At 46.9% G+C, this 23,995-nt stretch overlaps 1 protein-coding gene across 11 annotated transcripts in view; it reads right to left on the minus strand.

Moving 5' to 3' along the window:
- LOC120537999 (voltage-dependent R-type calcium channel subunit alpha-1E) overlaps positions 1-23,995 on the minus strand; it is a 368,732-nt gene that overhangs the window by 267,275 nt on the left and 77,462 nt on the right. For all 11 annotated transcript variants that reach the window (XM_039767331.1, XM_039767338.1, XM_039767337.1 and 8 more), the window contains exon 3: positions 18,432-18,698. In XM_039767331.1, coding sequence (XP_039623265.1) covers positions 18,432-18,698 — 267 coding nt within the window. The remainder of the gene's footprint in view (positions 1-18,431; positions 18,699-23,995) is intronic.

Genomic DNA, 23,995 nt, shown 5'->3' on the forward strand with positions numbered 1-23,995 from the left:
TCATTGAATTTTACTTGCAGTGTTCTGGAGAGCCCACCAGATTTCAACTGCTCTTCATGACTCACATTTCTCTCAGTGTAAACCTAGTGGTGGGACAGATGCATAGGATCTGACAGTCACCGAATTTCACTTGCACTGTTCTATATGGCCCACCAGGGGGCAGCACTTCCCATGTCTGCTATAAGGTGCTACATGTTTTTGAATTTCACGTGCAGTGTCCTGTAAAGCCCACAAGGGTGCCAACACTGCCCATGCCTGCCTGGGTGGTCATTGAATTTCTCTTGCAGTTTGCTCTAGAGCCAATAGCAGGTAGAATAGTTAGCAAGCTGTACTCCATGGTTGAAACTGTTGTGATGGTAAACTTCCTGCTAGAAATGGCGAGAGAGAGAGAGATGCCAAGGTCTGGGCAGTCATTGCATTTGACTTGCAGTGTTCTGTGCGGCCCACCTTGGGCACCACTGTTTGTAATTGCTCTTAATGATTCAATCATCCCAGAGTGGGGTGGACCTCAGGACTTCAGGATGTCAAGAACTGGACAGCACTTCCCCTGACTTCTATAAGGTTCTATAAGTTTTGATTTCCACTACCAGTGCCCTGTAGAGCCCACCGGAGGACAACACTGCCCATGTCTGCCCGGGTGGTCATTGAATTTCACTTGTAGTGTTCTGTAGAGCCCAATAGGGGGGTGCAAACTGTTAGAAAGCTACCCTTCATGCATCAGACTGGTCAACGTCCTGAAAGAAATGGTGAAAGAGAAGGACTGGGTAGTCATTGACTTTCACTTGAGATGCCCTGTAAAGCCCACCAGGTGGCAGCACTGCCCATGCCATCATTGAATTTCACTTGCAGTTTACTCTGAAGTTCATGGCTGGCAGTGGGCAGTGTTTGCCATTTGTCTACAAGATTAAAACTTCCCTGAGGATGAATTTAGTGGTGGGACTGATGCCAAGAACCAGGTGGTCATTGAATTTCACTTGCAGTGCTCCCTGGGGTCCGTACTGTTAGTAAGTTGTACTTCGTGAATCAAACAGCCTTGAGGGTCAAGGTCCCGAGAAACGTGGTGTGACAAGGACTTAATTGCCCACGTCTTCCTGGGTGGTCATTGAATTTCACTTGCGGTGTTCATTGTGGGGTGGGGGGATTCAGCACTGTTTGCAGTTTCTCTTCATGATCCAAGCTTTCCTGGGGTTAAAAACTTAGTGGTGGGACTGATGCCGTGGACCTGCTGCTCTTTGAATTTCACTTGTAGAGCCCACTTGGTGGCAGCACAGTTAGTGAGAGTGGTACTTCATAAACCCAACTGGGTAAACGGCCCGATGGCATGCTGGTGAGACAGACACCAAGGCCTCGCTCGATTGTCCTCGTCTTTCAATTTCCCTGAAGGGTCCATAGGGGGCAGCAGTGTTTGCAGTTGTTCTTCAGGATTCAACCCTCTCTTGCAGGTACACTTAGCGATGGAAGAGACGAGTTCCTCCAACGTTGTCTTTGATTTGTTGTGTTAGTGAATTAAAGGAGCGGATGGATGAGAACGACTTGTCTTTAAACACACCGGTAAGACAAAGATGTTAATAATTGGAGGGAGTGACGCGGATCGCAATAATATTTTGTCATTTAACTCATGCCATTAATTTTACTGAATCAGCCCGCAATCTCGGCGTTATCTCTGACTCTGGCAGGCCATTTAAAGTGCCCATTATAAAGTTATCTAAATCAGGTTTCTTCCATCTTAAAAATGTTGGGAAATGCAGGTGCGTTCCAAATAAACAGGAGTCTGAGAAATTAATTCCTGCATTTATTTCTAGTAGGATTGACTCCTGCAATGTGGTGTTCACTGGATGTTCAAACTGTTCTTTATTCAGCCTCCAGTTAATCCAAAACGCTGCTGCAAGAATTATTACAAGAACAAGGAAGTATGAACACATAACTCCAGTTCTGGAGTCGCTACACTGGCGCCCAGTTAAGATTAGGGCAGATTTCTAAATCCTCCTTTTAACATGTAAAGTATTAAATGGCGGAGGTCCGGCCTACTTGTCTGAACTTCTCATGACTTGCAAACCTGAGCGCACATTAAGATCTCAAGATTCCGGTCTGCTTATGATCCCAAGGATTAATAACATAAGAGTGGGGGGTTGTGCTTTTAGTTACAGGACCCCTAAACTGTGGGGTGGTCTCCGTGCTACTATAAGAGATGCCCCTTTGGACTCAGCTGTCAAATCTCACGACTTCAGTTCAGCACACCCTGACTAGAGCTGCCGATTAACTGTGCAGACTGCATCTCTGTTGTTAGTCATTCGCACTAATAATTTATTAGTAATTTGTTAATAACCCTCAACTGTTATGTTTCTCTTGTTGGTACTCAGATGTGCCACTTGGTGCCACTGCCCACCTGCCAAGTTGTTCTGCCTGCCTAAGGTAAAGTCATCCCTGATGGAGGATCTCAGGAATCGTCGGGTAGAGGGGTCCTTTCATCGGATTGGCTGACTCAGCTGTGGAATGGCCAATAGGGGGAGGCAGCTTGATGGCCGAGGTCTGCAGGACTCTGAACAAATCCAAATCCTATTATGGGATATCATCTACTGTTGAATTCTGCTCTGTCCTTGTAATGTTTCTATTGTACTATTCTATTGTGTTATGTGTATTGGATTGCATTGATCCCCTTTTTTTTGACACCCGCTGCATACCCAGCCTGCCCTGGAAAAGGGGTCTCTCTTTGAACTGCCTTTCCCAGGGTTTCTTCCAATATTCCTCTTCATGGTTTTTTTTTTTTTGAGTTTTTTTCTTGTCTTCTTAGAGGGTCAAGGCTTGGGTGGGCCGTCAAAAGGCAGGGCCTGTTAAAGCCCATCGTGGCACTTCTTGTGTGATTTTGGGCTCTACAAAAATAAATTGTATTGTATTGCATGAGTGCCATGAAGCTCATATGACCAATCTTGGCCAAATGGGAGATGCCAGCAGCAGATGGCATGCGGGTCTGACAATGGCCCCTTTGTACCCACTCTAGGAACTCTTCATCCTGATTCATCACGTTGCTCCTCCCGTGAAGTGTCCATCAAAGTGCTTTTTGACGCTGACCACACTGCACCCAAAGGCTGCCACTGGACAAACTGGATATACTGATAGATTAGGTTAGATTAGCTTGGCACATCCTTAGTGGGCACACCAAATGTCACATCTCCCTTTACTCCTCCCTGCTTTCAGCTTTGCTGCTAACGTCTAACCCAACCTAACGTCCTGAGCCCCCGAGTCACCTCCAGGATGGGGGATGCTCTTCACCCCACGGAGTCTGTAGTGACCAGACTGTCATCAAAGGCGCGCGTGTGTGGACACCGACGAGATGTGAGCTGCCGATGGCGTCTGTTGTGGCGTCCAGCTGACATTCAGGCAGAGCGAGGAGGGAGTGAGTCACTGCGACGCTCGGGCAGACGTCTCTCATCTAACCAGCCGACAGACAACCACCCGCCAGGTCTCAACGTGCACCCCGTGGTGATCGGCCAGAGGGACCAACCAGGCTTAGAAGACACCGGGCTAAGGGTTTGGAAGGTAGGGTGCAGCACTTGGGGGGACACCACTAGGGGGAGTAACATCACAGAGAGGAATGAAAGCTGACAGAGCTAAACCCATGTGGTCTGGCAGGAGGGCTAACTGTCCAATCAGATTGCTTCTTTGGGACTGAACACACACACACACACACACACACACACACACAGCGGTGTTTGATTCTAGATTAGATTGATGAAATTTATTACTAGACGCAAGGTGCCAAAGTGGTTCTTTTAAGCATTGAGGAACCAGTTTTGGTTCCCAACCCACAAAGAAGGTTCAAGAAAGAGCCCTTATTTAAATCTGCAATACGCTCCATGGATAGCTACGAGTGTGTGCTTCCTGACTACACACACACACACACACGAGGAGCCATTTCAGAGCCCAAAGTGCCAACTTCACATGCAAGGCACCCGTCACAGAGTGAACATTTTCTTCGTCGGGCGGAAAAGAACCACATAAACCAGTAAAGTGCCACTGAAGAATCAGGATTTGGGATGGATGGGCGGATGGATGCATGGGTGGCCGTTTTTGAGATGCTTTCCAGGGAGAAGACCTCAGACCGCCTGAGCAGCCCCCTGAGTTGAAGTCAGAGGGCCGGTCGTCGTATTCACACGATCCTGCTACTCCTTCATCAACGAGCCCCACTTTGATGCCAGTGCAGGGATCTTATATAACACATTAAATATCACATTAAACACTTCCATGTCACATATTTCAACATGAAATGAAGAGCTGTGGGCGGACAACGCTTCCCTTATTCATGCATTTCATCTTCTAACCTCCGAGGATGACAACAACAACACAGCATCTCGGTGGTCCCCGTTGACCAGCGGCAGCAGCCCCCGAACACGTCCACACTTCACGGCTCAGCAGTTAGATAATGGATGGCTAATATCGAGTAAATGAAATTAGTCTAAAGAGGACAACATCGGTTTGAGCTCCACAAAGTGTTGAATACGCGTCCACTGCTTTGTACCTGGAAGAACACATCATCAGACAATGACAGGCCAACAGTACCGGGCTTCTTACAATCATAGTGACGTCCTCCCCTCGCACAGGACCCACCAGGAGGGACACGTTCTACCAGATCTCTCATCTCATCGGCCCTTTCTTGATGAAAACCCTCAGATTTACCTTCTCCCCAGAAATCCACAATCTGCACCATCCTGGATGCCCAATCCCACCACTCGTATCTCAGCTTTCCTTACGAGACCCCTGGTTGAAGGTCTCCCTTCCTACTTAAAAAGGACACCCGCCAAGCTCTGCGCTTGTTTGACGGCTTCAGGTTACAAGGCCCAGACAGCTTTGGACGTCTGGACATGGTCAGTCCTCAAGACGGAGGTCTCATCGCCCCCCCCCAAAGAAGGGCACTCAACAGACGTCCGGTTCCATCAATGACTTCATCAGACTGGCAGAGCTGATTCTTACCCTCAATTCATTCTCCTTTTAATGACCAGTGGCATCACTTTAGGGGTGGACATTGGAGGAAAGAACACCCAAACGGCTGTCTATAAAAATGGATATGCAGTGTTCTTGGGCTGAAAATCACCAAGGGAGATACTAAACACTTGTTGAAATGCTGGCATGTGGACATGCCATTAATAGCAGGAATTAGAGCTCTGCATTAAACGGCAGGGTGTCCATATGTCATATTATTTAAAGTGTGATCAACTGTCCCGTTAAGGAGCTCCACTCCTCATCTACTCTCTGGCGTAACAGCAACATTTTTTTCTATGGCACATTTTCATAAAAAACGATGTAAGGCAACACTGTGAGTTGCATGTTTCAACGTGTCAATAAAGCTGTAACACGCAAAGAAAAACAAATTCAATAAATTTTTAGTTTTAGATTTTATTCTAAAAATGTGTTCTAGACTTCAAGACGAGTGGAATGGCATATCACTTGTGAGGGGTTTTCTTGTACTGGTGAGTCAGGAGATGCCCAATAATAAAAAAAAATGAAAGAAAATGAAAAAAATCTGAAATGATTTCAAAGCGTTCATCTTATGAACACACACAAAAAAATTGCTCTGTTAGTTACGCGGTATGTCGATTAACCGACGACACCATAACCGAAGGCCATTATAAGAGCTAGTGATCATATCATCAGAAGCTCTTAAACTCCACAGCGCCCGCAATGCATTTTGACTTCTTTTTCTGTTAATCGGCGTTGACATCACCCAGTAAAGCTCATCCAGGTGAGCTTTCACGATCCAATTTCCGATGTTCATTCTCTTTAAAGTTAATGATACAGTACGCGCACTGAGTGGCACAAAAAGGAAAGATAAAAATAAAACGCGCGCTCTCTTTTCTCTTTCACTCTCTCTCTCATGGCGCAGTCATACTAGAGGTGAGAATTGTTTTTCTCGCCTCAATTAGTGAGTGTGGAAATAGCGGGAGAGAGGGGAGCCGATTTCATGTTAGCCTACATCGGAGGCGCATTGAGTGTGCCGCGCCGTTTTCACAGGACAGTGGCACGCGCTCACGGGAAAATGGCACGCGCTAATGAGACAAGGGCACGCGCTCAAGGGAAAGTGGAACGTGCACAAAGGAAAATTGCACGCGCTAATGAGACAGTGGCACGCGCTCACGGGAAAGTGGAACGTGCACAAGGGAGAACTGCACGCGCGTACGGGAGAATGAGGAACACTCACGGGAAAAATGCACGGGCTCACGGGAAGGTGGGGCGCGCATACGGGAAAATGTCATGGGCTCCATGAGATATTGGCGAGCGCTGAAAGGAAAGTGGAACATGCACACGGGAAAATTGCACGAGCGTAAGGAAGAATAACACGAGCTAATGAGACAGTGGCAAGAGCTAAAGGGAAAGCGAAAAGCGCACAAGGGAAAATTGCACGTGCGCACGGGAAGGTGGGGTGCGCATACAGGAAAATGGCATGCGCTCCATGGGACAGTGGCAAGAGCTCTTGGGAAAGTGGAGCGTGAATTCGGGAATACTGGTCAGTGGCACGCGCGCACGGAAAGGTGGAGAGCGCATGTGGACAAATGTCACGCACTCAATGGACAGTGGCACGTGCTCATGGGAAAAAATAATCTTGTCGTGTATTACAGGTTACTGACGTGCCCACTGTGGGACATCGGATCGGCGCAGTCCACCCTTACAAATCAAGTTGACAGTGCGGTTATTCAGAGCGATGCCATAGGGGGAACCATTTTTGGTTCCCAAAAGACCTCACCCACATTAAAGTTCCCGGGAGAACCTTTTATTTATTTTGGACCGGTGTCAGACTCGGTAAATACCAATGACTACATGGTGGCAGATTTGTGAAATAGCAATGGCTTCTGATTTTGAAAGGCTGCATACCTACAGCAACACAGGCTAAGTCCAGGATTTCTTAATCTGTTAGTGTCCTGCTAGGTAGCCTACTTTTACATTTCAGATTTTTTTCTACATATTAGAAAGTTTTTCAAAGCACAAAGAATAGACAAAGAATGCAACCTGGAATATAATGTCACTTTATCAGGCAATATTTCCACAAGAACCATTATTTGTAAGAGTGAATGGGCCCCCAAATTGGCACAGGATGCTCGGTACAAATAGCCAGGAGCCTTTAGTATGCGCCCTGTATGGACGGGAGACCATCTAGGAAAACCTCAGGTTGCTGCCAGGAGAGCTGTTGGTGAGTCCATCATGGGGGGCTTTCCCCGCACTCTTGAAAATATTAGTTTGGTTCCACTGCAGCTCAGACCCTCCACCCTGAAGCTCTGAGTGCCTGAAGTTGACTTAGTGGACAGCCATCATTATTTCAGTCAGATATCCCCCCCACAACCCTCATCTTAACCATCGTGTAAGAGTGTGCAGCTCTGCAGGTCAGCAGCTGGACTCTATTGGTGGCCACTGGGGTCAAGTCCACCTACTTAGAGCTCCACAGTGGAGGCTCCGGGCGGCAGAGAAACATCCTGCCTCTTTAATGGCATTTTATTGGGATGTGGGGTTTCTCATTGAACCATCGCTTGACAAAGAACCATTTCTTTCTGCGAAGGGATCTTTGAGTATGAAGTTGGTTCTTTGGGCTTTGAAAGGCTCCTAATATGTGAACGACGCAGACATCTTTAATGTACAGGTGACCTTACAGAACACTAACAGGTCAAGAAAACCCAGAGTTTACTCTCCTCTTTAAATTATGAGCCCATTTGAATTTTGCTTATCTTCTATTCAGGATTATTTACAGACCCCGTGACGGGTCTAAGGGTCCTCTCCAGAACCTTCAAGTGGATGGATCTTTTGGGAACGAAAAATGGTTCCGCTATAGAATCGTGTGACACCTTGATTATGAAGAGGCTATGGATTCCCCTGCCCCAGTGTGGTGATAGGGCCTCTGTGCTGTAAAAGAAATTGTCACCGTCCATCAGAGGAGACCTAAAACTGAGGTCCTGACTCTGTGTGGTCATAAAAGTTCCTCTTTGAGAAAGAGTAGGGTGTACCCCGATGTTGTGGCTGAACTCTCCACCCTGGCCCCCTAATCAGCTCACCCCTTCACCATCTAATAGCTGTGGCATGGCGTGGCACATGAATGGCTGCCTTTGCATCTTACAGGTGGATCAGGGTTGCCAGGCCTGCAGTTTTCTCACCCAATTCTGTGATTTTTGATCATCATCCCCAGGTTATTTGGGCTACTTTATTATTATTTTTTTTAATAACGCTATATTTTGGCCTATTTATTTTAACCCCCCACAATATTTTTCATCCCCTGCTATTTGCACCTGTGTATGTTCTTTACCCATTTTAAAATCTCCATGGGGACGGATGCCCCCCAATGTTGTGGGGTGGCAAATATCCATTCTATCTTTCAGAAATTCCTCTGAGGGTAATTTACGGCCCCCCCAGTCCCTCTGGGATTTGATTGTATGTGCCTCATCCTCGCTCTCTGGAACCCCTACCCCCGCAAACCCCCACACCACCCCCACGCTTGCAGGTGTGTCGTTTTATCTACTGGAGGTATTGAGCTATTTTTTTTGAGGGGGGGGGCAAATTCGCTATTTTTACGCTGTCCTTGGGCTATAAATATTTTAAAGGCCTGACAAGTCCGAGATGGATGCTGTGCACTGGTAGTGGCTGAGGTTGTGCATGAGTGTCTACATAAACGATTAACTAACCAGCACAGTTCTCGCTCTATCACGTCACATCCATCCATTATACCCGCTATATCCTAACTACAGGGTCACGGGGATCTGCTGGAGCCCAGCCAACACAGGGCGCAAGGCAGGAAACAAACCCTAGGGACAATTTAGGATCACCTGTCTTTGGACTGTGGGAGGACACCCGCGCAAACACGGGGAGAACATGCAAAACCGGGTCTCCTAACTGCGAAGCAGCAGCGCTACCCACTGCGCCACCGTGCCGCCCCACTCTCTGAGTTCAAAGCGCTCTACACGGCACTACGTCAGGTTTGCAATTTAAGTATCAAAGAAAGGGGGTTTAAAGGTTTTTAGTGGGGGTTACTCAGCTTTTTCGAAGTGTGTGACAAGCAACTCTGCAGTCGACCGTCTAAAGTCAAAATTCGTCCACCGGTGATTCGGCGGCTGTCCAGAGACGCTGTCCGCTTCCCCTTTAACGAGACGCGTTTACCAATCGTGGGGTCTCCACACAAGCGAAGGTGGAGGACACATCGATTTTTAAAATCTTTTTTAATTCATGTATTTCTTGTGTATATGTGAAGGCTGCTTTTTTGCCACCCAGTTTCAAAGAGGCGCCTCCCGCGTGTTAAAGTCACGTTGAACCAAAAGCAGAACATGACTCAGAGGCTCCTAATTATTCACTGCATTTCAGTGCAGCACTAAAGGTGCAAAGGTGCGGTAAACAGCCTGGGCATTTACATAATCCGTGCGGCGGCGAAGGTCAAGAAGGAGCGGGGTACACCCACGCCGGACTGCACACCGTGGGTGGGACAATAGGCAAGCAAATACATCAATCCGCGTGCCGTGAGCTCCGAGAGGTACTGCGGCAATCTGCGCAGCGAAATCCCTTTAAAATGTCACACGATTCGCCGGCGGTCGAAGGTCACTTGGCTCATATGGCGGCTAACGTCGAGGCGTAACGCAGCAAGGCGGGTCTCACCTGGCTGCCCCCTCACCTGGGACGCCCCCCTTCCGTGTTTGATCTCCTCCACCAAAGAGGCCTGCACTGTCCGTTTGTTTAGCCATTGCAGATTTTGCTCAGGTCGAGTGGGCGTCCGTCTAGAAATTAAACCTGACTTGAGCTTGGTGGGGGAGGGGGGGGGGGGGGGCACGAAGAGGACGGTGGGATAAAAGGGCAACGGGGAGGGGGTCTACGTCAATGAATATGCGGACCTAAAAAGCGAACGACGCAGGAGGAGCTTTAAGAAGTGAAAAAGTGAGCGGAAGCCGGGATTGTGGAGCGTAGAAAACACAAAGGCACTTCACTGCTCCTTAATAATAACAGTAATAATAATAATAATAATACATTTTATTGATATAGCGCCTAAACAGGACCGTCTTAACATATGGGCACTGGCCGGGGCCCCCAGGAGCCCACCATGTTTCTGATGCCTAGTTTATGTATTACTTCTGTTTTGCTATCAAAATGGGGGCCCCAGCGCTTGACTTTTCCTGGTGGGAGGCAAGTCTGGGACTTTAACGATGGCCATTATAAACATCTGTTGAGTACAAGGAAACTTGAAAGGTGAACTTTAATTTAATATCCATCTGTCCATCCAGGTTCAAACCTGCTTGCACAGTGCTGGGCGAGGCATAGGGCACAATGCAGGAAAAACACCTGAACAGGGCATCAGTCCATCACAAAACGACCCCCCCCACACACACACAAATTATATTTAAAACAGTTTTATGACTTTTTACACCTTGTTATAATTAATAAGAAACACCTTCACAAACTCTGTACCCTGCAGTGTGGCCTCCTAGTGGCGAGAGAGCTGAACTGTAGATAGAAAGTTGCCAGTTCAATCCCCTCCGCTGACTTCCTGTGTGCCCCCTGACTTGTAGAAATACGCCAACAAATGTGCTGTTACCTGTAAAGACGGTTGGAATGGGGCACACACTGTGAATGGCGCTATATAAGACAGCTCACAATTTCCAGTCAGTCATCGGCACTAACTCACTGTGTGGACCTGCCTGAGCGCACTATCAGTGGCAGAATATAAAACCAGGAGACTGCCATCCAGTCATCGCAGCCGACTCAGGGCACGGTATCGATGGTGCTATAGAAAAGGACAGGATTGCCGATCCATTGTCACCGCTTGACTCACTGTGTGGCACATGGTCACTGGCACTCTATAAAAGCAGGAGATTTCCAATTAGCCATCACTGCTAACTCACTACTGTGTGGCACTGGGCACACCACAAACCCTACTGTATAAAAGGGCAAAACTTCCAAGCAGTCATCACCGCTGGCTCACCATGTGGAACGAGGCACAATATCAGTGGCACTTGTGGACACCAGGGGGCGTGCAGCTCCCCAAACGCCCGACACAACAGAGGCTTTATTGTGGTGGGGTAGTGCTTTGCCCCTCGCTCCCCATCTCATAAATCAGAGTACCAAGCACAATTCAACACAGTCCTTTTCTCTCTCTCTCTCACTCTTTCTCCCACCTCAACTCTTCCTCCCGACTCTGGCTCCTAGAGTAGTGGCGACTGGCTCCATTATTAGGATGTGCTCCAGGGGTCCGGTGTAGCGGAAACCCAACGTAATAGGGCCGTGCAGGATCTGCAGCACCCCCTGGTGGCATCCCTGGAACCCAACAGGGCTGTAGCGAACTCCAGCTCCCAGCATGCCCTGGGGAAATCCATAGTGCTGTACCTACCCAAGGGGGCTGCCCTCTAACCGCCTGGGGGAGATAAAGCCCTGAAGACACACCCTCTCTCTCCCGGCCGGGGTCCGCCACACACTGTATAAAAGCACATCATTTCCAGTCCATTGTCATCGCTACCTCACTGCGTGGAATGGGACACACCAACGGTGGCACTGTATAAAAGCACAGACTTGCCAATCGCCTGTCAGCATTGACTCAGAGTGTATCAAGGCGCTATATAAGAAGCACAGACTTGCCAACCAGTTGTCCTCATTGACTTTACCTGCCAGTGCGCACAAACGTCTGTGGTGTCGGTGTGTTCAGGGTGGAGCGGTTTGGCCCACCGCACAGAAGCATAAGGCGGCTCCATGACCACTCCGTTGTGTGACCCCCTGGTCGTATCTCTTAAGGCGTCAGTTTTGTTGCTGAAACAACTCAGTTACGTCTGTGAGGCAACTTGAAGTGGAGCGCACAGCCAAAAGGCGCTGAATAAAGCATCAGGATGCTGAATCGACCCTCATGGCTGACTGACTCACCGGCCATTGATGGTGTGTTAGAAACACTGAGCCAAATGAGCGAGGTCCGTAAAACAGCTCGGCATGGCAGGCACGGAAAGGTGCTATATACAGTAAAAGGGTCGACCTCCTAGCACGGACTTACTGAGCAACACTCACCAGGTCCCTTCACCCGATGCTACATCCGTTACACCAAATACAGAAATAACTCTTAGTACATCTGTGAGGTAACTCTGGAATACACTGCACTACCAGAAGGTGCCACATAAAAGCCCACAAAGTCAGCATTGATCGTATTTAGTGACGCACTGAGGTGCCTTCACTTGACAGTGTATCACTTGTACAAATACGGAAATGACTCTGCAATATGTGTTAAGAATCTTTGGATCACGTGCACTAACTAAAGCTGGTATATGAATGCATAAACTTACAGGGCTGGTCCCCATCACTGACTCACAAAGGTCATCAAGGCGCTATATAAACACACTTTACATGACTGATACCCTTTACTGATTCATAGAGGTCCATTTACATAATGGTGCATCAAGGCGCTATATAAATGCATTAACATACATGAGTGATCCTCATTACTGACTCATAGATGTCTGTTTACCTCACAGTACATCAAGGCGCTATATAAACATACTTTACATGACTGATACCCTTTACCGACTCATAGAGGTCCATTTACATAATGGTGCATCAAGGCGCTATATAAATGCAACAGCATACATGAGTGAACCCCATTACTGACTCATAGACATCCATTTACATAATGGTGCATCAAGGCGCTATATAAATGCATTAACATACATGAGTGATCCTCATTACTGACTCATAGAGGTCTGTTTACCTCACAGTACATCAAGGCGCTATACAAACACACTTGACATGACTGATACCCATTACTGACTCACAGAGGTCAGTTTACCTAACGTCGAATCAAGGCGCTATATAAATGCAATAATATACAGGGCCAGTCCCCAGTACTCACTCACTGAGAGCGAATCGCCTGCGAGTGCATCAGTTACACAAATCCACGTGTGAAGTGTCTTTGGACAGAGTGATCATAAAGGTGCTCTACCAAAGTAGCCCTCACAACTGACTGTGTGACCCCCGAGTGAATTCTTTAGCCTGCTATGACTTCGATTGAAGAACGAAAGCAGAAGAACTGAACTGAGTATTCATTCTAATGCCACGCGGTTGTGTTCACCGAAATAAAGTGCTTTACACAAGCGTAAGGCCACCACATCAGTTGTCCCCAAGATTCAGAATGTGACCCAAGGCAAGTCCCCGTGCTCAGATCGTACAAGGGCTGTAAAGAGCCTTAGGATGATGCTCACTAATTAAAGGAGCTACTGTATGTAAATGGGCTTCCAGGTCAACTTCCAGTCCATGACCCTGTGCAAATCACTTCACCCGCAGATACCGTGCCACCATGTACCATTTGGGTACCACATGGGTACCACCCAGAATGCCAGCTAGATCACTCTGCACCCCGATTCCTTGTGTGATCCTGACAGCTCAGAGCTCATAATGGCTTCAGCTGCATGATGACAAGAAATGAGCTCGACTTAGGAAAGGTGCTACACAAAGGACACCAGGTACAGAGTCCACGACGCACTTCACCACCCTGATGTAGACATACGGTACACAAATACCTGCAATGCTTCAGAAAGGTGCCATATGATACCACAAGGCTGCCAGCTGAGTCCTCAGTGCGTGTCTTCATCTCCCTCTGCCCACAAACAACTCTGCTACACTTTGAGATCACCATGAAAGGTTGCCACACAAATGTAAAGATGACCTTTTCCTAATGATCTCCAATTCATATGCTGATGCCCCATGTGATGGTGGTTTGTCAGGACCACCTGAACTGTTCATAGAAATTCCAATCTGATACACAAACTCAATACCTGAGATATGCTCAGGTAGTGTCGCCTCCTAGTGGCTAAAGCACTGACTTGCAGAAAGAAGGTTGCTAGTTCAATCCCCTCTGCTAATTTCCTGTGAGCCCACCTGCCAGTTACTTGTAGAAATAAACCAACAAATGTGCAATGACCATGAAGACCATTGGCACTATACTGTACAAAAAGCACAAGATTGCCAATCACTCATCGCGGCTAACTCCCTATGCGGAACAGGGCACTCTATGAATGGTGCTAAATGAAAGCACAAGAGTGCCAATCAGTTGGTATCAGTGGTTAAGTGTATGGCATGGGGCATGCAATCAATGGTGCACTTTCACAGCACAAGATTGGCAATCAGTCATCGCTGATGAGTCACTATATGGAACAGGGCACACTATGAATGGTGCTATATAAAAGCACAAGATTGGCAATCGGTTTGGCATCATTTGCTCACAGTGTGACATGAGGAACACTATCAATGGCACTATATAAAAGCAGAAGATTGCCAATGAGTTGGCACCGCTGGCTCACAGTATGACATGGGGCACACTATCAATGGCAGTATATAAAAGCAGAAGATTGTCAATCAGTCATCGCTGCTGAGTCACAATGAGGAACAGGGCACACTATGAATGGTGCTATATAAAAGCGCAAGAGTGGCAATCAGTTGGCACCACTGACTCAGTGTATGGCATGTGGCACACGATCAATGGCGCTATTTCAAAGCACAAGATTGCTAATCAGTCATCATGGCTGACTCACTGTGTCACCCCCTTATCCTACCAGTTTGTTCCATTTATAAATATGAAACCAACAACAGGCTGGCACAGCAGTGTACACCGCTGTCTGTCAGCTCCTGGGAGTCGGGTTCAAATCACTTTGTGCCGTACTGCAGTCTGTGGTCGTATCACAAAGAAGTGCAGGTTAAGGTTGATCATCACGTCTAAATTAGCCATATCTGTGGGTACAAGTGGGCCACGGAGGCCAGTCTATGCCTGCAGCCAGCCTTAAACCCAATGCTGCAGAGGCAGGCGTGACACTAATGACTCAAAATATGAATAGATGGATGGATGAATGCAGCAGTGTCATTTTCAAGCTACTTGGCATTAAAACATTCTAACCACATAAAGTAAATGCTTACAATTAAGATACTGACTCCTTATTATGAGTCTCCTGAAAATTACAAAGAAATCGAATGGCATTTAGTTTTAACAATTTTGATTTTTCTTCTGCCTTGTGCCTTATGCTTGCCGGGATACGCTCCGGCTTCCCTGCAGACTTGCTCAGGATAAAAAAGGTTTGAAAGATGGAAGGAAATTATGAAGATTTGGAGTTGGCAGGTGTGGCAACAGAATCTGGGAAATTATGCAGCATGGAAGGCGGGTATTACCTTTAAAGACATTTTGTGAAAGGCGCTATATGAGATATATACATATCGGAATGAAGAGTGTCACAAAGAATGAGGACGAGTCTGACACAAATCGTCATTTTGAGTGGATAATCAAAGGCGATGCTGGCTAAGGACTGTAGCCCGGAGCGCGAGAAGACGTCACCCTCGAATTTAATAAAAATAAGTAAATGCACTGAGCGCAAAGGAAAGGTTAGTTTAAAAGAAGGATTTCTTCAGGACGCTCCCAGAAATTGCGATCGAATTCCTAATCCCGAACCGCACCGATTTAACCGAATGATAAATCGCCGGCCTAGCACCTTTTGGTGCTAAGGTGTGACTTGGAGTGTGTAGGCAAACTTCAGGCAGGAGATGGTTATAGAAATGAACACCTTCGGGGCATTGACAGAGTATATGGCGGCTCACTAGCAGACTGCTACAGTGACAGGTAATCGCTTTATCTTCTAAACCTGCGCTAACACTTTTTAAAACGGGTCATTTTTTTAAGAGGGTGGCGTATTGGATTAGGGGAACCCGGGGGTCATTCCTGTCGTGGTCACTGAAGTTCGTAGTGTGGGCTCCTGGGTTGTGTTACCATCCCACTGCGCACACCCCCCAACCCAGCCCCCAAATTCCCAAAGACGAGCGCGTTAAAGTAAATCGAATTATCAAAACTGGCGAGGCGTCCGCCCATCCGGGGCTTTGCACCCGACACTGTTGGGATTGGATCAAAATCCTTGGAACACCGAAACTCCAAAAGTGATGCTGTATGCTTTCTTTAACCGATTTTCATCATTTATGTAAGTATATGTAATTATTGTATAACTGATGGGATCCGGCTTCCCGCGACCCTGCTATGGATAAGCAGGTTTAGAAAATGGATGGCTGAGTGGAAAATAATCTAATTCTACCATAGATAGATAGATAGATAGATAGATAGATAGATAGATAGATAGCCTGGAGTGGATATGCATAACTTTCATATATAATAGATGGATATATATACAGTGTATATATATATATATATATATATATATATATATATATAAATAAAAGTTATCCATTTCCACTCCAGGCACTCTATGGGTGTATATATATATATATATATATATATATATATATATATATATATATATATATATATATATATATATATATATACACACATACACATCCATCTTCTATTCCAACCTATTCAGAGTAGGGATGGGGTCGGCCAGATCCTTTCACAGCATGCAGTGGGTACAGGGCAGACGCAGTCCCTACAGAGTACACACAAATGCACGAACTGTGGCCAATTTAGCATTGTCAATCCACACAACCTGGAACGTCTCTGAGCTGTGGGATTAAACCCAAGCGGACACGCCGAGGACATGCAAACTCCATGTAGGCAGCTCACAGTATTTGAACCCTGGTCTCCTTATTGTAAGGCTGTAATGCCAACCACTGTGCCATTCAGTATTTTCATGCATCTTCTGCACCTGTCTAACCAGAGGAGGTCGCAGGGCAGCCAGAGCTGATTTCAGCATTAATGGGCACCAGCCCATCACAGGGTGAACAAACACACACACACACGCCGCACCAGGGCCAACTTTATATCTTCAAATACACTTTGCATCATCCAGGTGGGTGCTAGACATTGTTGGTGGTTGAAGAGGTACCCCTCTTTTTATGTAAAGCATTTTGAGTAATGAGAAAATGTATCCAATTATTTTATCACTTGTATTAACCTTCATGTCTCTGGACAGTGGACTGAACCTCACGCAGACACCACGAGAACATACAAACCCCAGGTAGGGGGCTCCTCGGACTCGAATCCTGGTCTCCTTGCTTTAACACAATACTGCTGCGCCACCCAGCCCCTGCTTTAATTTCGTTCATTTTGAGACAGATGTGTTGGAGGCAACTTTACTGGACTAGGTATAGAAGAAAAAAGAAAAAAAAAAAAACTACGATGTTCTCTTATTTCAGTTACAAAGCGACACCTATAGGCTACAATATTTGAAAATGACTAAAGACAAGAAACCTTGAAAGTCGCTCCTTATTTTTATGACTTATTCTCCAGCTGATACCTTCATCCAACCTTTTAGACTCGTTATGTCTCTTTTTCCCAAATGGAGTGACTTGCCCAGTGCCACACAGTGTCAGTACCGGGATTTGAACCCAACAACCTCTGGTTTTTGAAGTCCAAAGCCTTCACCGCTGCCTAAATCTATCCATCCATCTTTTGTAGCCGCCTATCCAGGGCAGGGTCTCGGGGCAGCCGGAGCCTCACCCTGCAGCAACGGGCTCAGAGCAGAAACAGTTCCTGGACCGGGTGCCGGCCCAGCGCGCATACATAGCCACCCATCGTATATATCCTATTCCACTGATTTTATTCTAAAAAGCGACTACTGGCATTGACTCCTACAGGCTCACGCAATCCAAGGAGCGGCTGCCACCGCGCTCTTGGTGACCTTGCGCTATTGTTTGTACACAATGTACGCTGCACGCCACTTCACCCCAAGTAACACGGACTCGGAGCTGCGAAGCACCGGCATCAACAGGTCGCTCGGAGGCGGCAGTCCGAGTACAGGCGACACTGACTTGTCGCGTTAGCGCGTCTGCTTCGATCTCGAAGAAAAAAATAACAGAGCGGGGACTCCGCTGCGCTACAGCAATAAACAAACCAGCCAATGGAATCGAACACGAGCGCTTTATTACGAGAGGAGTCTGAAGTGGGCGGCGGAGCGACACGGCTGAAATGGAGCTTGCATTTCAGCACTGGACGCCGAAGCGGGATAAGGACAACCTGTGGCTTTTTTGTTTTTTTAATGGGGAGTCCTCTGTAAAGGAAGCAGTCGGAGATGGAAACAGTGAGAGATGGGAAGAGTGCGTGGGTGGAGGATTTCGAGGGGCGCTCGCTTCCTGCAGTGTGACACTCTCTGGCGTCCTTTGGCGACTGTCATCTCACCCCCTTGGCGGACCGCAAAGAACAACTGTCGCCTACAATTACCTAATCACTTTATAAGTGCTACAGATGTGCAACTCCATTGGTGGAAACTGACTTGGAAAAAGTCCCTGAATTTAGAGTACAGCAGGAAAATAAATAAATAAAAATAAAAGCCACACAACACTGTTGACGTTTTAGGTGTCACCAAGTTATACCGCGACACTAGGCATGCATAGGTAAGAAAAAGTCAAATACCTTGGAAGCATTCACATATGTCATTTTAAGAAAAACCGCACACCTTGGGTTCAAAAGCATTAAACAGGAATCAAGTCAGATGTTACCGGCTAAAAAAGGATATGGCCACTCGATGATCTTCTTCGCGTACTTCCTGACAACGTTATCTTCTCCAAAAATAAATAGCGATCTGTTGACAGTGAAACAGTTTTGCCTGACGGGGATCGGGTTGTAGAGAGCCATGGTCCGGGCCCTTTGGGCTTTCGATTGTTTAAAAGCCGCCGAAACTCCCCCTGAGGAGACGGGGCCACCCTGCCGATTCCGGCTGCGCTCCGAACCTCCATCTCCGGATCCGAGTCTCCCGGGCACCGCGTCTCCAAAGCGAGCCATTCTGCAGACGGCCGAGGAGAGACGACAGACAGGGAGAAAGAGAGAGAGAGAGAAAGGGGGAAAATAAAAATAACAAGAGGAGAGAGAGAGGAGGGAAAAAAATCCAAACGTGTTAGTAGTGGCTGCAGGAAAAGAGCAAGCAGAAAGGTGAGACAAAAATCTTCATTGATTTAGTCTGTCACAATCCCCTCAAATGAGACGACAAGCAGCCGTGTCTAATATGAGTCATTATATCCCACAAGATCGAGTAGGGAGAGAGAAAGAAATCCGCCTTCGAGCTCGAGGCTTCGGATCACTCGTGCGAACTGTCTGAGAAGCCGCTAAGTGAGCGGAACAGATCCGAAAAAAAAAGAAAAAAAGAGAAGGAGAGAAGTCACAACGTGATCCTGCGCCCGTGTCTGCATTTGACCATCTCACTGGGCTTTGAGCAGCACACTCCAGGTAGTCCTTGTACTACTTGGCCATTTAGATCTCCTTTGACAGATATTTACATGCCAAAACAAGAGAAATGATAACTGATAAGAGGAAAAGACGATACTCCATTCAGAGAAGGAAGCTTTAGCGGTTTGTTATCGCAGCCATGCAATCCAGAGCGAGTGTAATGCGCTCGCTTCGCCTGTGTGAGGTGCGCACCTCTGACGGCGCAGACCCAACCCCTCCACAAGCCCCCCGCTCCGCCGCTAAAACTTTTATTTGCATATGCCGCCCAACTCTGGGAGCCCCGCCAGCAATGAGTTGTGCCACCTGAATAATCGACTTTTGTAGACGCAACCGCCAACGAATCTCTGCAAATCTTCACCACCGCCCCCCATCCCACCTATCGATATACCCGCTTTTGCCGTTTAACTCTCACTGCGCGGCTACTACAAGACCGAGTCCAAGGGGTCAATAACTGGCAGTGCCCACTTCGCAAAATCCAGCCTCGTTATCGTTCACTGCTAGCCAACAGACTGGCGCACTCCATTAGAATCCCCACATGCTTTGCCCAATTTCATTGCCCAATATTTACTGCACAACCCTCAGCTTTACACTTGCCTGGTGCCCTGGCGTCGCTGGGTGTAGGGTTTAGCCCCTGATAACTCGGAACCAATGAATTTACGGTTCTAGCCCCTGATCTTCAAGAGCCCCACCCTTATTCCTCCCGTCCAGCATTGTGTCAATACACGTCAACGGCGTGAGGTGCCCAGGTCTCGAGTGCGCCACCACACGTCCATTCTTAGAATTCCTGCCTTTTTAATGGCACTTTATAGTTCTTCACTAAGTGGTGTGGCTTCTAGGAAAACTATTGCTTGATAAAGCAACATTTCATTCTGAGGAGGGTTCTTTATTTAATGTAGATGGTTCTTTGTGTTTAGATAAATGTCCTAATATGTGGCGGAAAAAAACTCAATTCTTTCATGTGTGGTAGGCTACCTAACAGATTAAGAAAGCCTGGATTTAGCCCGCGTTATTCTATGCAGCTGACGTCCTTTTAACAACATGACCCACATTTTACAAATCTGTCGCCATCTATTCCTGGTTATTCACTGTATGGAGCCTGTTAGGGATTTAAATAAATAAAAGGTTCTTTCCTGAAGATTCATTCGGATGGTTCTGTTGGGAACCCAAAAAATGGTTCCTCTATGTCATCGCTCTGAAGAACCGCTCTGGCACCTTCATTCTTAAGAGTGTACACAATGCCATCAACCTCAAGTGCTCAAGTGACTGGGGCAACAACGCGCAATGACTTGTCGCGAATCACTGTTTCACCAAGAGCCAGGAGCGCCAGAGGCCTCAATTAATGTCACCGCAAGGGGGCACCACGCGTGCACTCGCTGTCAGACAACCAAGGTATATGCAGCCGCTAATTCCTACCAGTAGCCCACAACGTAAATGCCAGTGCCACCAACGTTTTCTTTCATGAGTAAAAATTCGCTCGAAACGCAAACTTTGTTAATAGTCCGCAATGCACACGAGTCACCAAATCACCAAACTTTATTCCTCAGCATTCACCAAACAGTAGCGCCACCACGCTATTTCACTCAATGATCATTACGCTGGGACGTAAAAAGCCCGCACCAGATCATTAGTTTGGATTTCCGAACACACGACTCACGGGAGCGCCACATCCGGCGTCATTTCAATAGCCTGCCATTCTTAATAATGCCACAAGGGAGCGCCACAGGTGGCATTTTATCCTCAACACTACCTCCGAGCGCCGTAACTGCACATGAACGTTCCACTGCTGGCACCGTTTCAATAGCCTTTCATTCTTCACATCACCACAAGAGAGCGCCATAACTGGCAGGACATAAATGGTCTTCATTTTTTAGAACTGCACAAGGGAACTCCACAGCTGGCATCATTTCAATAGATTTTCATTCTCAGCACTACCAAAAGGGAGCGCCAAAGCTGGCACGTTATAAATGGCATTTCATTCTCAACATCACCACATGTAAGTGCCACAACTGCCTTTCATTCCTATACAACGCCCTTAATCTTTCATTCTCATGACCACCACACTGGAGCGCCACAGCTGGCACGACATGAATGGCGCTAATTTCACCCAAGACTGGCACCATATCAGTAGCCTTCCATTCTGGAGATCACCACATGGGAGCGCCAAAGCTGACACGATATCACTAGCTTTTCGTTCTCAACATCGGCACATTTAAGTGCCACAGCTGGCACGACATAATCGGCCTTTCATTTTCAACAACTGCACATGGGAGCGCCACAGCTGGCACCATTTCAATAACCTTTTTCTTCTTAACATCACCACCACATGGCAGCGCCAAGGCTGGCTCGACGTAAATGGCCTTTCAGGTCTGAACATCGCCACACGGGAGCGCAGTAGCTCGCATACTGTGCCACCGCCTGCTCGCCTTGTTTTAACGCAACATAAATAAAGCAGATTCGAGCTCCATATTTTAACTTTACGTTGCCCAGCAACCATCTCACGTGAACAGGAACAGCTCGAGTCTCATTTTACCCCTCGCTGGCTACCAGAGGGGCGTCGCGCACTCCACCGCAAGTCCCCGGCTCTATGATTGGGTTCTCCATATAACACACCTCAGCGGTTCGGACGACTGTGGCAGGTGGAGGTCCGTGGACATGTAGCGCCATTTTATCGTCGGAACCACGTACCTTCTTGGCCATCGATTTTCATCAGCTGAAAGGGCAAAAAGTGCGCTTTAATTTAGATGAGTATTATAGCGCTCGCAATAGGAAGGTTGCCGGTTCGAATCCCGTAAAACGCCAGAAGTGATTCTACTCCTTTGGGGTCTTGAGCAGGGCTCTTAAAACTTACGATTGATCCTTCGTGGGTATGGCGGTAATCTGCATCCAGCTAGGCCAGCGTTTCTCAACCTTTAAGTATTTGCGACCCGAGTTTTCATAACAGTTTTAATCGCGCCCCCCTAAACGTTTTTATGAATGGAGCCCACTAATACCAATTTGTTCTTTTTTAATTAATGATACATCATAGATGCATATTTTAATATACCTACTTAACTGTTATCGATATTTATCTTATTTTTCTAGTATCAGAATCTAGTTTAAGTTAATTTGTTTTGTTTTCAATAGATGTATTTTTCATATTTTTGATTCTTGTTTTCTATTTTTCACATCTTCGCACCCCCTTTTTGTTACTTCGCGCCCCGCCCCACAGTTTGAGAACCACTGAGCTACACAAAGAGGGCCTCCAAATTAGAAAGAAAACGTGGGGTTTGGTGGCAGGATTGCCACTCCAGCCACCGTCAAAAGAAAAGAAAAAAAAAAAAAACTCATACTGTTCAGTGTGGTGCTGAAGTGTCACCCGCTACATTCGGGTCCCAATCCAGGGGGTTCATCGTGTGGTGGGTGCGGTAACGCGCCTTCAGCGCATGCTCCCTAGATAGCGCATTTCATTGCAAGTCTTTGGGGGCATACAATTGACAACCACTACTTATATATGTATTATATATATATATGGAAGCGAAGTGATACAGTCTGCATATTTGTAGCTGGAGATTCACAAAGGGAGAAAATGAATCACGTATTATAAAGTAATTTTTATTCCCGAGCTTTCAGCCCCTGCCAGGAGCCGACATCAGATAATTATTAGACAAACCAGAATCAAAGGCAATATATAGCAAAATAAGGCAGGTTTTAGGCTGAGTGTTCACAGATAATGAGGTGGGGTTGGTAGGGGCATTGGTCGTAAAGTTGTATTTATTTTGAGGATGTTCTTCTTAAGTTTGCCTATGCTTTGTGTCCAGATGTCTGTTAATGGCGTTTTCGTTTGAAAGCCAAGATTGAGACAGCTCTCTGGCACTTTTAGTGCTGGCCTTAAATCTTACTTGTACATTGTCCCAGTTAAATGTGTGTCCGGTTGATTTTGTATGCGTATAAATCAGTAATCGTGAGTCCTACCCGAGAACTGGTAATGGTGCATCATCTCGACGTCTACCTTCACTCCTAAAAATAAAGGCGTCAAACTGCTTCTTCAGCAACATGTCGTTTATGGCTCCCTAAAAGGACCATCCACGAGAAGGTTGCAGAGAGAACCTTTCTTTATTTAGATCCGTAACAAACCCCATAAATAGCCACGAATGATTGATAACAAATCAAAAAGTGGTTCCGGATTTTAAAAGGACGCACGCTGCATACAATCCCACGGGCTCACTTTAGGTGTTCCTGATCCGGTAGGTGGCCTTATAGACATTAAAGACTTCCGTTTTATTCGTCTTCTCGGAGGCTTTATGAGAATCCAACGGACCAATTCCATGTGCAAAGAGTTGGAACGGCTTTCTGTCAAGTAAGGGAACCACGCAGCCTAGTAAAACGCCATTAAAGAACCACGATATTTTTATTAAGAGCGTGGACATGTGGTGCCGACTCTCAGAAGGCTGACTGACGGATTGAAGATGCGGGTGATGTGACGGCAATGGCGCCATGAATTCGCGTAGCTGCTCAACTAGCCTGGTGTCCTGCGTCCGGAGTTTGACGTTGTGTGGAGCTTGAAGCTTTCCTCGTGCGTTTTTAACTTCACCGGGATCTCCAGTTTCCCACCAGCACCTCAAAAACACGAGTGTTAAGGTTTATTGGCGCCCGTGTGGCCCACCCGTGAGTGGACCCGGCGAGGTTTTGCGCAGGGCTGTTTCCTGTCTTGCACCGAATGCTGTCGGGATAGATCACAGACCTCGGGATGGATTTGTTGGAGGATATTAAGGGATACAAATTACTGTAATATAAGTCCTAATACTAATAATAGAAGCAAATTAAACTTTATTTCCAACCCCAACACACACACACACACATCCATCGCTCCCACTTATT

Source organism: Polypterus senegalus, chromosome 10 (assembly GCF_016835505.1).
Source record: "Polypterus senegalus isolate Bchr_013 chromosome 10, ASM1683550v1, whole genome shotgun sequence".
Classification (NCBI taxonomy): Eukaryota; Metazoa; Chordata; class Cladistia; order Polypteriformes; family Polypteridae; genus Polypterus; species Polypterus senegalus.